Here is a 14,301-nt window from a genome sequence, read left to right as displayed (position 1 = left end):
CTCGGCACTGCTCAATATTCGATGGAGCATCGGGGTGCTTGATCGAGTATCGAGCAGTGCTAAGTATCACATGGTGCGCGAGTGCTTGGGTCCCCATAAGAAGCTTATTTGAATCATCAGAGCTGCGTGCCGCACTGAAGCGGGGTATTCTCCTGCTGTAAGCGCAGAGACGAGAGATAGAGTCCTCCGGAAAAATGCTCAAGTTTCCTATTGACTTCCGTTTCTCAAGTCAAGTCCGTCCGAGTGTCCCAAGGGCAATTCTGTGTTTATATGATCAAGAACATCTTTGTTGGTGATCCCGGCTATCCAGGGGATTCGTAGAAGTCTTCTCCGGCAGCACAGCAACCATTTGTAACATGCATTAAAAGGCACAATTTGTGAAAAAAAATTCTACATTGAAGTGTGACATTTTACACATCTGGTCTCCTGCTTTGATCGAAGTTTACCAAATAACTTGTATAAAAGTTGCAATTTGCTCAAAACTTTTGTGACCTCAACATCTAGGAGTTATCCAGGACTAAATTATTTTTTTTACTATGAGCCAAAAAACTTACAGGCAGGTACCTGAGCGGTCAGCTCAGAGATGGCACTGACCGCTCCTGTGGGTGATTCACCTGCTCCATGTCAACAGAGCAGCTCTTCTTCTTCCAGGCTGCCCTGTTGACAGGTCATGGCTTCTGATGTCATGCTGACTGACAGCCGGCTTCCTGGAGTTATGCAATAGGAAGCCGGCTTTCTGTCATCATGACATTGGCCGTCACGCCCCATCAACAGGGCAGAGAGGTAGAAAAGCAGCTGCTCTGTTGACGTGACGTCAGCAGAAGTCGTAGAATCGCTGGAAGGAGCGGTCTGTGACCACTTTGTGCTGGCAGAGATCAGCGCCGGGCAGAACAGGTAGGTAGTTAGCAACTACCAGCCTGCTAGTTCTTCTGCCCAGAGTAAAAAAAAATAATATAGTCCTGGATAACCCCTTTAAGAACTGGCACTTGTGTAATTTGCACCAAATGTATCTTTAACCCCTTAATAACATCTGACGTACTAATACGCGTCTGTGCCCTGGGACTTAAGAGCCAGACCCGTATTAGTACGTCATCGCGATCGCGCGCGCACACAGGCTGTGCGGGCGCGATCGCCGCCGGGTGTCAGCTGATTGTCACAGCTGACACCCGGTACTATGTGCAGGGAGCGGTCACGCACCGCTCCCAGCACATTAACCCCCGTGATGCTGCGATCGAAGTCGATCGAAGTCGATCGCGGCATTGCGGGGGCAAGGGGAGGTGATCGGCGATACTCACCTCCTCTTCCGGCTTCCAGCGCAGTCTGCAAAGGCTTCCCGGGTGTTGCCATGACGACCCGATGTCGTCATGACAACATCCGGGTCACCAGAGAGCAGGAAGATTGCTTGGACATGCGCAGTGCATCTCCAAGCAATCTTCACACTGTGCACTTCTGACAGCCTTCATGGCATAGGGATGGTGCTCCATTCCTGTGCCATGCAGGCGATCAGAAAAAAAAAAGTGAAAGTCCCAGAGTGGGACAAAGTAATAAAGTGTATAAACTGTGTGAAAGTGGAAAAAAAAAAAAAAAAAAAAAGTGCAAAAATATTATAAAAAAATAAAAAAAATAATACACCAAAAATAAAAATATAATGTACCCATCAATAAATATTATTATAAAAAAAATAAAAAAAAAACAATAAAAGTACACATATTTGGTATCGCCGCGTCCGGAACAACCTGACCTATAAAACTTTCCCACTAGTTAACCCCTTCAGTGAACACGGTAAAAAAAAAAAAAAAAAAAAACAAGCAAAAAACAATGCTTTATCACCATACCGCCAAACAAAAAGTGGAATAACACGCGATCAAAAAGACGCATATAAATAAAAATGATACCGCTGAAAACGTCATCTCGTCCCGCAAAAAACACGCCGCCATATAGCTCCATCAGCCGAAAAATAAAAAAGTTATAGCTCTCAGAATAAAGCGATACTAAAAAATATTTTTTTTCTATAAAATAGCTTTTATTGTGTATAAGCGCCAAAACATAGAAAAATGATACAAATGTGGTACCGCTGTAAACGTACTGACCCGAAGAGTAAAGCTGCCTCATCAATTTTACCACACGCGGAACAGAATAAAAAAAAAAAAAAAAAAAACAATTCCTGAATTGTTGGTTTTTGTTTATTCTGCCTCCCAAAAATCGGAATAGAAAGCGATCAAAAAATGTCACGTGCCTGAAAATGGCACCAATAACAACGTCAAGTCATCCCGCAAAAAACGAGCCGTCACATGACTGTCTGCCAAAATCTGGAAAAATTATAGCTCTCAAAATATGGCGATGCAAAAACTAAATTTTACAAAAAATGCGTCTTTTAGTGTGTGACAGCTGTCAGTGATAAAAACCCCATATGATTCTGGCATTGCTGTAATCACACCGACCCGAAGAATAAAGTCGTCTAATCACTTATACCGCACACGGAACGGCGTCAAAAATAAACTCTTGAGTTAGGATTGGGCTAGGGTTAGGGCTGGGTTTGGGGCTAGGGTTGTGCTGGGGCTAGGGTTGTGCTGGGGCTAGGGTTGTGCTGGGGCTAGGGTTGTGCTGGGGCTAGGGTTGTGCTGGGGCTAGGGTTGTGCTAGGGTTAGGGCTGGGGTTGGGATTTTTTTCAAAAGTAAGAAAAAAAGATGACGATATGGCGACTAGTGTTGAGAGCAAGTGCTCGCTACTTGAGTTTGCATCGGGTGCTCTGGTATGCATTTAGTATCGTGGGTATTTGAGTGACATGCTCGAGTCTCTGCCCCATATGCTTCGCGGCCAAAAAACTTTACGGGAATTGCCTGCCATGCACGAGCGATCCCCGCATGTTTTTTTTTGGGTGTCTAATAACCGTGAAACATGCAGAGCAGGGACTCGAGCATGTCACTCGAGCACACGCTGTACATGGTGCATACCTGAGTACCCGATGCAAACTCAAGTAGCGAGCACTTGCGCTCAAGAATAATGAAAACTTATTCAATATGATGACCTAATGTAAACAAATAATGTGCCGTACCTCTGGGTTCAAAATGATCACTATACACCTTAATAAAATCTTTGAGGGGTATAGTTTCCAAAATGGGGACACTTGTGGGGGAGCTCCACTGTTTAGGCACATCACGGGCTCTCCAAACGCGACATGGTGTCCGCTAACAAATTGAATGGAAAATCGGCTCAAATTGTTAGCGGACGCCATGTTGCGTTTGGAGAGCCCCTGTGTGCCCAAACATTGGAGCTCCCCCACAAGTGACCCCATTTTGGAAACTAGACCCCCCAAGGCACCTATCTAGATGCATAGTGAGCACTTAGAACCCCCAGGTGCTTCACAAATTGATTCGTAAAAATGAAAAAGTGAAAATAAAACACTTTTTCATTTTTATGAATCAATTTGTGAAGCACCTGGGGTTCCAACTGCTCACTATGAATCTAGATAGGTGCCTTGGGGGGTCTAGTTTCCAAAATGGGGTCACTTGTGGGGGAGCTCCAATGTTTGGGCACACAGGGACTCTCTAAATGCAACATGGTATCCGCTAACAAATTGAATGGAAAATCGGCTCAAATTGTTAGCGGACACCACATTGCGTTTGGAGAGCCCCTCTGTGCCCAAACTTTGGAGCTCCCCCACAAGTGACCCCATTTTGGAAACTAGACCCCCCAAGGCACCTTTCTAGATGCATAGTGAGCACTTGGAACCCCCAGGTGCTTCACAAATTGATTCGTAAAAATGAAAAAGTGAAAAAAAAAACACTTTTTCATTTTTATGAATCAATTTGTGAAGCACCTGGGGTTCCAAGTGCTCACTATGAATCTAGATAGGTGCCTTGGGGGGTCTAGTTTCCAAAATGGGGTCACTTGTGGGGGAGCTCCAATGTTTGGGCACACAGGGACTCTCCAAATGCAACATGATATCCGCTAACAAATTGTCGGCTCAAATTGTTAGCGGATATCATGTTGCATTTGGAGAGTCCCTGTGTGCCCAAACATTGGAGGTCCTCCACAAGTGACCCCATTTTGGAAACTAGACCCCCCAAGGCACCTATCTAGATGCATAGTGAGCACTTGGAACCCCTAGGTGCTTCACAAATTAATTCGTAAAAATGAAAAAGTGTTTTTTTTTTCACTTTTTCATTATTACGAATCAATTTGTGAAGCACCTGGGGGTTCCAAGTGCTCACTATGCATCTAGAAAGGTGCCTTGGGGGGTCTAGTTTCCAAAATGGGGTCACTTGTGGGGGAGCTCCAAAGTTTGGGCACAGAGGGGCTCTCCAAACGCAATGTGGCGTCCGCTAACAATTTGAGCCGATTTTCCATTCAATTTGTTAGCGGATACCATGTTGCATTTAGAGAGTCCCTGTGTGCCCAAACATTGGAGCTCCCCCACAAGTGACCCCATTTTGGAAACTAGACCCCCCAAGGCACCTATCTAGATGCATAGTGAGCACTTGGAACCCCTAGGTGCTTCACAAATTGATTCGTAAAAATGAAAAAGTGTTTTTTTTTTCACTTTTTCATTATTACGAATCAATTTGTGAAGCACCTGGGGGTTCCAAGTGCTCACTATGCATCTAGAAAGGTGCCTTGGGGGGTCTAGTTTCCAAAATGGGGTCACTTGTGGGGGAGCTCCAAAGTTTGGGCACAGAGAAGCTCTCCAAACGCAATGTGGTGTCCGCTAACAATTTGAGCCGATTTTCCATTCAATTTGTTAGCGGATACCATGTTGCATTTAGAGAGTCCCTGTGTGCCCAAACATTGGAGCTCTCCCACAAGTGACCCCATTTTGGAAACTAGACCCCCCAAGGCACCTATCTAGATGCATAGTGAGCAGTTGGAACCCCCAGGTGCTTCACAAATTGATTCATAAAAATGAAAAAGTGTTTTTTTTTTCACTTTTTCATTGTTACGAATCAATTTGTGAAGCACCTGGGGGTTCCAAGTGCTCACTATGCATCTAGATAGGTGCCTTGGGGGGTCTAGTTTCCAAAATGGGGTCACTTGTGGGGGAGCTCCAATGTTTGGGCACACAGCAGCTCTCCAAACGCAACATGGTGTCGCTAACAATTTGAGCCAATTTTGCGTTAAATTTGTTAGCGGACACCATGTTGCATTTAGAGAGCCGCTGTGTGCCCAAATATTGGAGCTCCCCCACAAGTGACCCCATTTTGGAAACTAGACCACCCAAGGCACCTATCTAGATGCATAGTGAGCACTTGGAACCCTCAGGTGCTTCACAAATTGATTCATACAAATGAAAAAGTGTTTTTTTTTTCACTTTTTCATTGTTACGAATCAATTTGTGAAGCACCTGGGGGTTCCAAGTGCTCACTATGCATCTAGATAGGTGCCTTGGGGGGTCTAGTTTCCAAAATGGGGTCACTTGTGGGGGAGCTCCAATGTTTGGGCACACAGGGACTCTCTAAATGCAACATGGTGTCCTCTAACAAATTTAACGGAAAATCGGCTCAAATTGTTAGCGACACCATGTTGCGTTTGGAGAGCCGCTGTGTGCCCAAACATTGGAGCTCCCCACAAGTGACCCCATTTTGGAAACTAGACCCCCCAAGGCACCTATCTAGATGCATTGTGAGCACTTGGAACCCTCAGGTGCTTCACAAATTGATTCATAAAAATGAAAAAGTGTTTTTTTTTTTCACTTTTTCATTGTTACGAATCAATTTGTGAAGCACCTGGGGGTTCCAAGTGCTCACTATGCATCTAGAAAGGTGCCTTGGGGGGTCTAGTTTCCAAAATGGGGTCACTTGTGGGGGAGCTCCAAAGTTTGGGCACACATGGGCTCTCCAAACACAACATGGCGTCCGCTAATTATTCAAGCAAATTTTACAATCAAAAAGTCAAATAGCGCTCCTTCCCTTCCGAGCCCTGCCGTGCGCCCAAACAGTATTTTTTCCCCAAATATTGGGTATCTGCGTGCCCAGGGGAAATTGCACAACAAATTTTGGGGTCCATTTTTTCTTGTTACCCCTGTGAAAATAAAAAAAATTGGGTCTAAATTAACATTTTTGTGAAAAAAGTTAAATGTTCATTTTTTTCTTCCACATTCAAAAAATTCCTGTGAAGCACCTGAAGGGTTAATAAAGTTCTTGAATGTGGTTTTGAGCACCTTGAGGGGTGCAGTTTTTAGAATGGTGTCACTTTTGGGTATTTTCTGTCATAAAGACCTCTCAAAGTGACTTCAAATGTGATGTGGTCCCTAAAAAAATGGTTTTGTAAATTTTGTTGGAAAAATGAGAAATCGCTGGTCAACTTTTAACCCTTATAGCTCCCTAACAAAAAAAAATTTTGGTTCCAAAATTGTGCTGATGTAAAGTATACATGTGGGAAATGTTATTTATTAACTCTTTTGTGTGACATATCGCTCTGATTTCAGGGCTTAAAAATTCAAATTTTGAAAATTGCAAAATTTTCAAAATTTTCGCCAAATTTCCGTTTTTTTCACAAATAAACGCAAGTGATATCGAAGAAATTTTTCCACAATCATGAAGTACAATATGTCACGAAAAAACAATCTCAGAATCAGGGGGATCCGTTGAAGCGTTCGAGAGTAATTACCTCATAAAGTGACAGTGGTCAGAATTGTAAAAATTGGCCCGGTCATTAACGTGCAAACCACCCGCGGGGCTTAAGGGGTTAAGGTGCGATATTTGATAAATATGGAGTGGTGTAGGTGGAACTAAAGATTTGGCGCAGATTACAGCAATTCTTTTTTTTCTTTATAAAATTGGTCCAGTATTCAAGATAAATTGTGCAGGCAGATTGTACATAGCTGTAAATTTCCAATCGTACCAGCAGATGGCAGCACACCTCTTCTCCATGGCTTTGCCAACGTGCAGGCTTGTATGATTGATGCTGGAGACAGTGAAGACGCAGTGCAGTGTTTTGATGCCATCCGACCAGCAGTTTCTCGCACTTTCTATATTAGTGATATGGCAAAACTATAAACTCCACTTATCAATGTTATCAGTGTTGTTAATAAATGAAATCTGTTATGAGACACAATGGTCCTGTAAAGACAGAACATTTATATTCAATCTATTTCACATCTGCAATGTGCAAGCTACAGTACCATAGCGTATAATGGGCTATTTTTTTTTTTTTCAAAGCGATTTCAGAAATTTAAACTATGCCCGCATTGTTTGCTTCAGGAAAAAAAAGCCTTTTCTTCTGTTCTTCTGCTTTTCCCCTGGGAATATGAACGTTGGTTTATCCAGTTGTTATTTCGTTAGTGGGGGAATAAGCGTCAGGAAGACACTTCTGACACCATTTATTTCCTGGAAAGTAGAGGAAAGTGCGACTTCAAATTATGTCATCTTTCCTGCAGTAGAAGACATTGAGGGACTGTCCGGCTCTATGTATTTGTTATACTGTTGTGGGATCTTGTCAGGATCCAGCAATAAATATCTAATGTTTGAGGAATTTTTCCGTAGCTGGAAAATCCGCAGCAATATCTGGCCCCCAAGAATTGCAGAAGGCTGAGATTTGCGGTAACATCTGCAGCATGAACTAACATGCTGTGGATTGGAATTCCTTTTTGACGGTCCACTTACGCCGTGGATCCTCTCTGCAGCGCTTGAATGATTTCATGAAATATCACAATGCTGTTAGTGTAAAACGCATCTGATTTACTGCAAACAAATCTGCAGTGTGAAATCGGTTCCTTCCATGGCTACGTTCACTTTTTTTTTTTTTGCATGCGAAAATCTGCAGCATAATATAGCACCACCTACATAGATGGAATCTGAACATTTCTTATCTGCATGTTGCTTAAAGGGAATCTGTCAGCATGTTTTGCTATGGAGTTTGAGAGCAGCACGATGTAGGGACAGATACCTTGATTCCAGCAATGTGTCACTTACTGGCCTATGTGCTTTTATTTCCATATAATCAGTGTTTATCAGCAGGAGATTATCACTACAGGACTAGGTGTCTCATGCCTCCTGGTCTAGCCACGCCCCCCAGGGCTGATTAGCAGGTTTCTGTCAATATAGAGTGTACACAGAAAGCAGACAATCAAGGTTGTGGGTGAGGTTATACACAGAAATCTGCCAATCAATGGTGGAGGTGGGGTTATACACAGCTCAGCATTCTGAGCTCTGCTAGATCCGCAGCAGAGAAAACTGTTATTGTATCACAACTGCTGCACCCAGTAAACTAAGTGACACATCTTTGGAATCAGGATCTCTGCCCCTACATCATTTTGCTGTCAGATTACATAGCAAAAACCTGGTATCAGATTCCCTTTAAAAATTTCATGAAGGGAAATTAACCTGTGTTTCAGATTTTAAAGTCTCCAGCGCACCCATTCTTTGTGCAGAATTAGCGCAGATGGAAGGAGTGAAACCTGCAGCAAAATTTGCATGTAACCCAAGTGGATTACACTGCAGGTCCTCCAGCAGAAAAGCTGTAGATGAACTACCGAAAAATCTGCACTAAACATGCAACATGTGAACCTTCCCTATATTAAATTCTTACAATGAGTTTTTGAGTAGTTTATGACAATTTTTTTTGTCAAAAACTCAGCATCTTGCAGTTCCAGCAAAGTGGATGGGATTTAGAAAAATCTTATGCCCATTGTGATTTTTTTATGCTGCGTAAACTGACCTGTGGTGCATTTCTGAAACCCACAACATGTCAATTTCTCTTGCGGGTTCGCTGAGTTTTATGGATGGATTTTCTCCACAGAATTGCATTGGATGTGAAAAATCAGCAGGTAAAAACCCCATATAATTCGCACATGACAGTATCAATAAAGTTTTGTCAAAGCCAGATACCAGCAAGTATCAAAAACAAAGTAGCTTAATTTAAAACATGACATATCAACAAGTAACAAAAAAAAATGCAATAAAAAACGTAAGTAACCTAATTTCCATAATAGATGCAGAAAATCTGCAAAATCTAAAACTCACCAAATACTCATTGCGGGAACGTAGCCCTAAGGCTCATTGCGTTTTTTTCATTGTATTTCTGTGTGCGGTTTTTACTTGTGGATTTTCTGCATCTAATTCAATGGGGAAAATCCACACGTAAAACTCAACGTACTGGCAAGAGAAATTGACATGTTGTGGGTTTCAGAAATGCACCACAGGACAGTTTACACAACATAAAAAAGCACAGTGGGCATAAGATTTCTATAAATCCCATCCACTTTGCTGGAACTGTAATATAAGATGCTGCGTTTTTGATGAAAAAATTTCATAAAACTCACAACGGGTCATTTTACGCTGTGTAAAAAAAAAAAAGCACAGTGGGTATAAGATTTTTATAAATCCCATCCACTAAGCATTGTCCAAATAATACGCTGTGTTTTTTTTGTGCCACAAAAATTTGAAACATCAAAAACTCTTTGTGGGAACGTAACCTAAGGCCTCATTCACACATCAGTATTTGTGCATCAGTATTTTGTATTCCAAAGCAAGGAGTGGAACTTACAGAGAGAAACTATAATTGAAAGATTGACACCTGTTCTGTGTTTTGGAGACACTCCGGATTTTTGCATAATACAAATACTGATGAACTACTGATCAGAAAATACGTATGAATGATACCTAGAGGGGATTTATTGTGTCCCCCTGAATTGTTTTCCCTGCTGCCTGCCAACAATCAAATGAATGGGGTTGGCTGCCGTTTCCTGCACAGCTGGGTCTAAATACATGGATCTTACTTATTCTAAAGTGATTGACACCACAGAGGAAATAAAACACATTGTCCACTTATATATTGATGGTCAATCCTTAGGATTGTCCAACACCCAGCACCCACACCAATTAGCTATCCAGACAGTACAGAGAGTACAGAGCCAGAACACCACAGCTCTGTACACAATGTAGTGGCAATTCTCAGGTGCTGCAGTTCAGCTCTTCGGTACCCAGGAGTGGACACTACACAGTGAATAGATTGATGGTCAATCCTTAGGATCGTCCAATACCCAGCACCCACACCAATCAGCAGTACAAACAGTACAGATAGTGCAGAGCCAGGACTCTATAATATGTACACAATGTAGTGATAATTCTCACGTGCTGCAGTTCAGCTCTTCGGTACCCAGGAGTGGACACTACGGAGTGAATAGATTGATGGACAATCCTTAGGATTGTCCAGCACCCACTCCACTCAGCTGTCCTGACAGTAGAGAGCCAAAACACCACAGCTCTGTACACAATGTAGTGGCAATTCTCAGGTGCTGCAGTTCAGCTATTCAGTACCCAGGAGTGGCCACTACACAGTGAATAGATTGATGGTCAATCCTTAGGATTGTCTGACACGCAGCACCCACACCAATCAGCTGTCCAGACAGTATAGATAGTACAGAGTCAGAACACCACAATCTGTACACAATGTAGTGGCAATTTTCAGGTGCTGGAGCTCAGCTCTTCAGTACCCAGGAGTGGCCACTACACAGTGAATAAAGCTGTCCTGTTCCAACTCTTTATACATTTGGTCTTTGCCGGCGCTGATGGCCTATCCGTAAGAACCGGAAAACCCATGTCCCCAGGCTGCAGTTTATTTAAAAAACAAACATACTGTGCTTTGCTCATCCTCCCCCGGTCCGGCACTGTGTCTTCTCCGGGTGTCTGTTATTGTCTGCAGTGCTGATGTCACATTGATAATGCTGCAACCGCTCAGTGATTGGCTGCCGCCCTGTCGACGTGACATCAGACAATAACAGCAACGAGGAAGATTCAGAACTTGACCTAGGTCAGCCTTTCCTCTGCAATGGCTGACAGCAGAAAACAATAGATTGTCCGCAACTGCCTGACAAATGTATATGCTGTAACTGTAATATTAATTTACCATTATTAAAGATACATACAATTTTGACTGTGGCATTTAATAACTGCGTTATTATTATGTTCCTCGAACCAGAGAACACACAGAGACACTGATTTCAATAAGGAGGAGCTCCGAGAAGCAGAACAGAGCACAGTCCTCCGAGGACGATGAAAACCCCCCTCTAGGATATATCTCCCCTTATGAATAATGAATTTGTCTTCTGGCATAAATCTGATGAAGATAAAAATAAGCCTGTACAATTACAGCAAAGCCAGCCCGGCAGCAGTGTATGACTGCCAATAACGTACTGATATTAAGTGCGAAAGATGTTCTTTTTATAATGGACAAATGAATAAAATGAATATCTATGTAAATATACAGAAATATCATATTTGGATGTAAATGTAGGCATGACTCACATTATAATATTAGACATGTGTATACATATACTCAGCCTTCTGTGTAACTATCGCTCCTTGTGTAGGCTGTGTATGCAGTATATAGTCAGTATATCTCTTATAGTCCACTTTCTGCTCCAAAACCATAGGGCCAAATGAGTTGCTCCAAATATACTATTTCTCCATTAAAGGGGTATTCTCATCTTCAAGATCCTATCCCAATATGTAGTAGGTGTAATAATAATAATATTAGCAAATACCTCCAATTAGAAATGTAGTATAGTTCTTCTGATTAGCAATGTTGCTTACCCCATGTGCAGGGCATTGCAGTAGCTTAGGTATCCTTGGTTATGACCACTAACAACTGCAATGCCCTGCACATGGGGTAAGCGAAATAGCGAATCAGGAAAACTATACCACAATTCTAATTGGAGTTTTTTTCTAATATTATTATTAAGCCTCCTACATATTGGGATAGCATCTTGGAGATGGAAATACCCCTTTAAGCCTTTCCTGACCAGGCCACTTTTACTTTTTTTTTTCACTTTAATTTTTTGCTCTCCTGTCCATGAACCATAACTTTTTTTTAATTTTTCTGACAATATAGCCATATGACGGCTTATTTTATACGAGACGAGTTGTAATTCTGAATGACAGCATTAATTTTGGCAAATAATGTGTTGAAAATTGGGGAAACAAAAACCTCCGTGTGGGATTAAATGGTGATTATTTTTTTTTTTTAAATCAATCAAGCTTCAGGGATAGTGTTAGATATGGGAATCGGAGAGAGTAACAGTGTGTAGTCTCTTACATATGGATTAAAAGTGCATTTTTTGGCAACTACACCACTAATATGTATGTTGCTGGTATGATTGTTTTTAAAAAGGGGCTAAGTCCCCTATAGAAATGTTTAAGTAGCTACATTTGCATTTTGGAGGTGATGACTGCCTTTAAAAGGGTTATTCACAAAATCACAATGTGGTCTTATAATAATGTACATTATTCATTTTTGACAATTTAACTGGGGTTTTGTTTTGTGTGGCTTTGCACATATCACATCCCAAAGGATGCTCTTTCAAGCTTTTTTTTATCCTACAGCTGCCATTGAAACCATCCTGCTTTAGTTTCACTTCTCCTGGTCGATCAAAGGCAGTGCAGTCTTTCTCATCTAGCTTCCTGCCAGCATAGCTGTGCTCTGCCTTCCGAACTGACATAGTATACTCTACCTTTACAATACACTCTCTGCTTCTGTACAGTACCATGTCTGGCTGTTTTTTTTAGTCATCTACATCAATAAAGTTGACTTTGTGATACTACATCATTAGCTGGTTTCTATCGAAGCCCAATTCTCCTGCACTCTTCCACAACAAATCTTGTAATAACTAGGCAGTGAAAAGCTGAGCTTTCTGTGTTTCTTTCTGGTGAGAGATCAATGATGTGAAACTACAAAATTACAAATTCTGCTCTGTCAATACACATGGCAGTGGATTGTCTTTTGCCATATGCATCAACAGAGCAGCATTTTCAGTTTCACATGACATGATTTCCCAGCAACAGGCAACAAACACTACTCCTTATACAACTTACATTACAAGCTCTGTATTTCAGTAGTACAGGAGAATTGAACTCTGAGAGAAACCAGCTAACAATTATGTAAAACCACACAGGCAGGTAAACTGATGTAAATGGCAGAAGATAACATCGGTTAGGCAGGGGGCTGTACAGGAACAGAGAGTGCATAGAAGCATAAGGTTAATTCTACACTTAGTTTACATTGATGATAACTCAGAGAGAAGGAGTTAGTCACGAGTACAGAGGATAGGGAGGGAGCGATCTGCAGCACTGAGGAGAAGCAAGCTGCTGCTGGGATATATAAGTTTAGTTCAGTTTAGTTTAGTTTAGCTATGTGAATCTGCATGGGGCAAATGGAGATGAGAAAAGACATAAAGGTACAAGAACGAAATAGTTAGGTTTGCCATAGTCTGTAGTTTAACAATAAGCATGCATTTATGGTACATTGTGAAGAGTAATGTGATTGTGGGTATAACACTTTAATTCTGTATGCAGTCAGCTCCCCCTAGTGGTACCTGCAGGTAGCTGCTTTGTCATGAAATACAGAAGATGTAATTCAGAGCAGGGTGGCCCCCTACTAAGTACCTTATAGCAGTCACCGTAATACAGTAGCTGGTGTAAAAATATGCTAATGCTAGTGGGCACAGACACGATTGGCCAATTTGGTGCTCTAAGTACCTTTATTTTTACATTGATTGATTGATTTAATTTGATTGATTTTGACTCAGTTTGTATATTCTTTTTTTTCTTAAAGGGGCATGTTATGGCTTCTGATGAAAAGTTATCTTGGATACACACTCAATACACCAAGTACATCCCTCTCCTGAAGAGATCAAAAGATGACATTGCCAAACCAGGTAGCGGATGTGCCTAGTGCTGTCCTGGTGCACTTCATACATGCTTTTTTTTTAGCCAGAACCAGCAGTGGATCCAGTAAATTAAGAATTAAATTTGCATTTCCAGATTTTCTCTGTTCACAGTTTACATAAAATGCATACAAACTGCACCATGTGAACAAGGCTTTACTGATTCACCCAATCACTTTCCATTCTTATTGTATGTACCAATTTGGCCAAAAGGAGGTCATACAACAATCTGTTCCACCCCACTCACCAGTCTGCGTCATTAGGCATCCTATGTAACCGCATATATGATAGTACCTTACAACTCACTCTTCTGTTGCCTCCTGAATGTAGGTCGCACATCTTCTGAAACCTATACGGGCCTGGAGGACAAATGTGACGACATCGGTGAGGAGTCCGTTCATCTTCCAGAAGAAGTGACCAACTTCAAGAATCAGCTCACTGTTCTAAAATATTTCATACACCTCAGCAAGAATGAAGGAGAGCAGGTATCTCTCTCAGTCTTTGGTCACAATCGGGTTTATGTGTGAAATACTGGGCAGACAGAGCACTTAAAACATATCTACAAGATACTGTAGGTGATGAATCATCATCTACAGGGAAAATATATATGTTTGTACCATGTCAGCCAGTAGATAGAAAAA

General features: G+C 41.7%; 1 protein-coding gene across 2 annotated transcripts in view; it reads left to right on the top strand.

The window, feature by feature from the left end:
* The window catches only part of LOC141264516 (uncharacterized), a 232,666-nt gene that overhangs the window by 13,956 nt on the left and 204,409 nt on the right, over nucleotides 1-14,301 (top strand). For both annotated transcript variants that reach the window (XM_073676796.1, XM_073676798.1), the window contains exons 2-3: nucleotides 13,549-13,651; nucleotides 13,991-14,145. In XM_073676796.1, the coding sequence (XP_073532897.1) occupies nucleotides 13,558-13,651; nucleotides 13,991-14,145 (249 nt within the window). In that variant the 5' untranslated portion in view covers nucleotides 13,549-13,557. The remainder of the gene's footprint in view (nucleotides 1-13,548; nucleotides 13,652-13,990; nucleotides 14,146-14,301) is intronic.

The sequence above is a fragment of the Phyllobates terribilis genome, unplaced genomic scaffold (genome assembly GCF_046119375.1).
Source record: "Phyllobates terribilis strain yellow unplaced genomic scaffold, ASM4611937v1 Scaffold_4__5_contigs__length_816908805, whole genome shotgun sequence".
Classification (NCBI taxonomy): domain Eukaryota; kingdom Metazoa; phylum Chordata; class Amphibia; order Anura; family Dendrobatidae; genus Phyllobates; species Phyllobates terribilis.
Note: the sequence above shows the minus strand (reverse complement) of the source record. Positions and strands in the feature narration are given on the sequence as shown.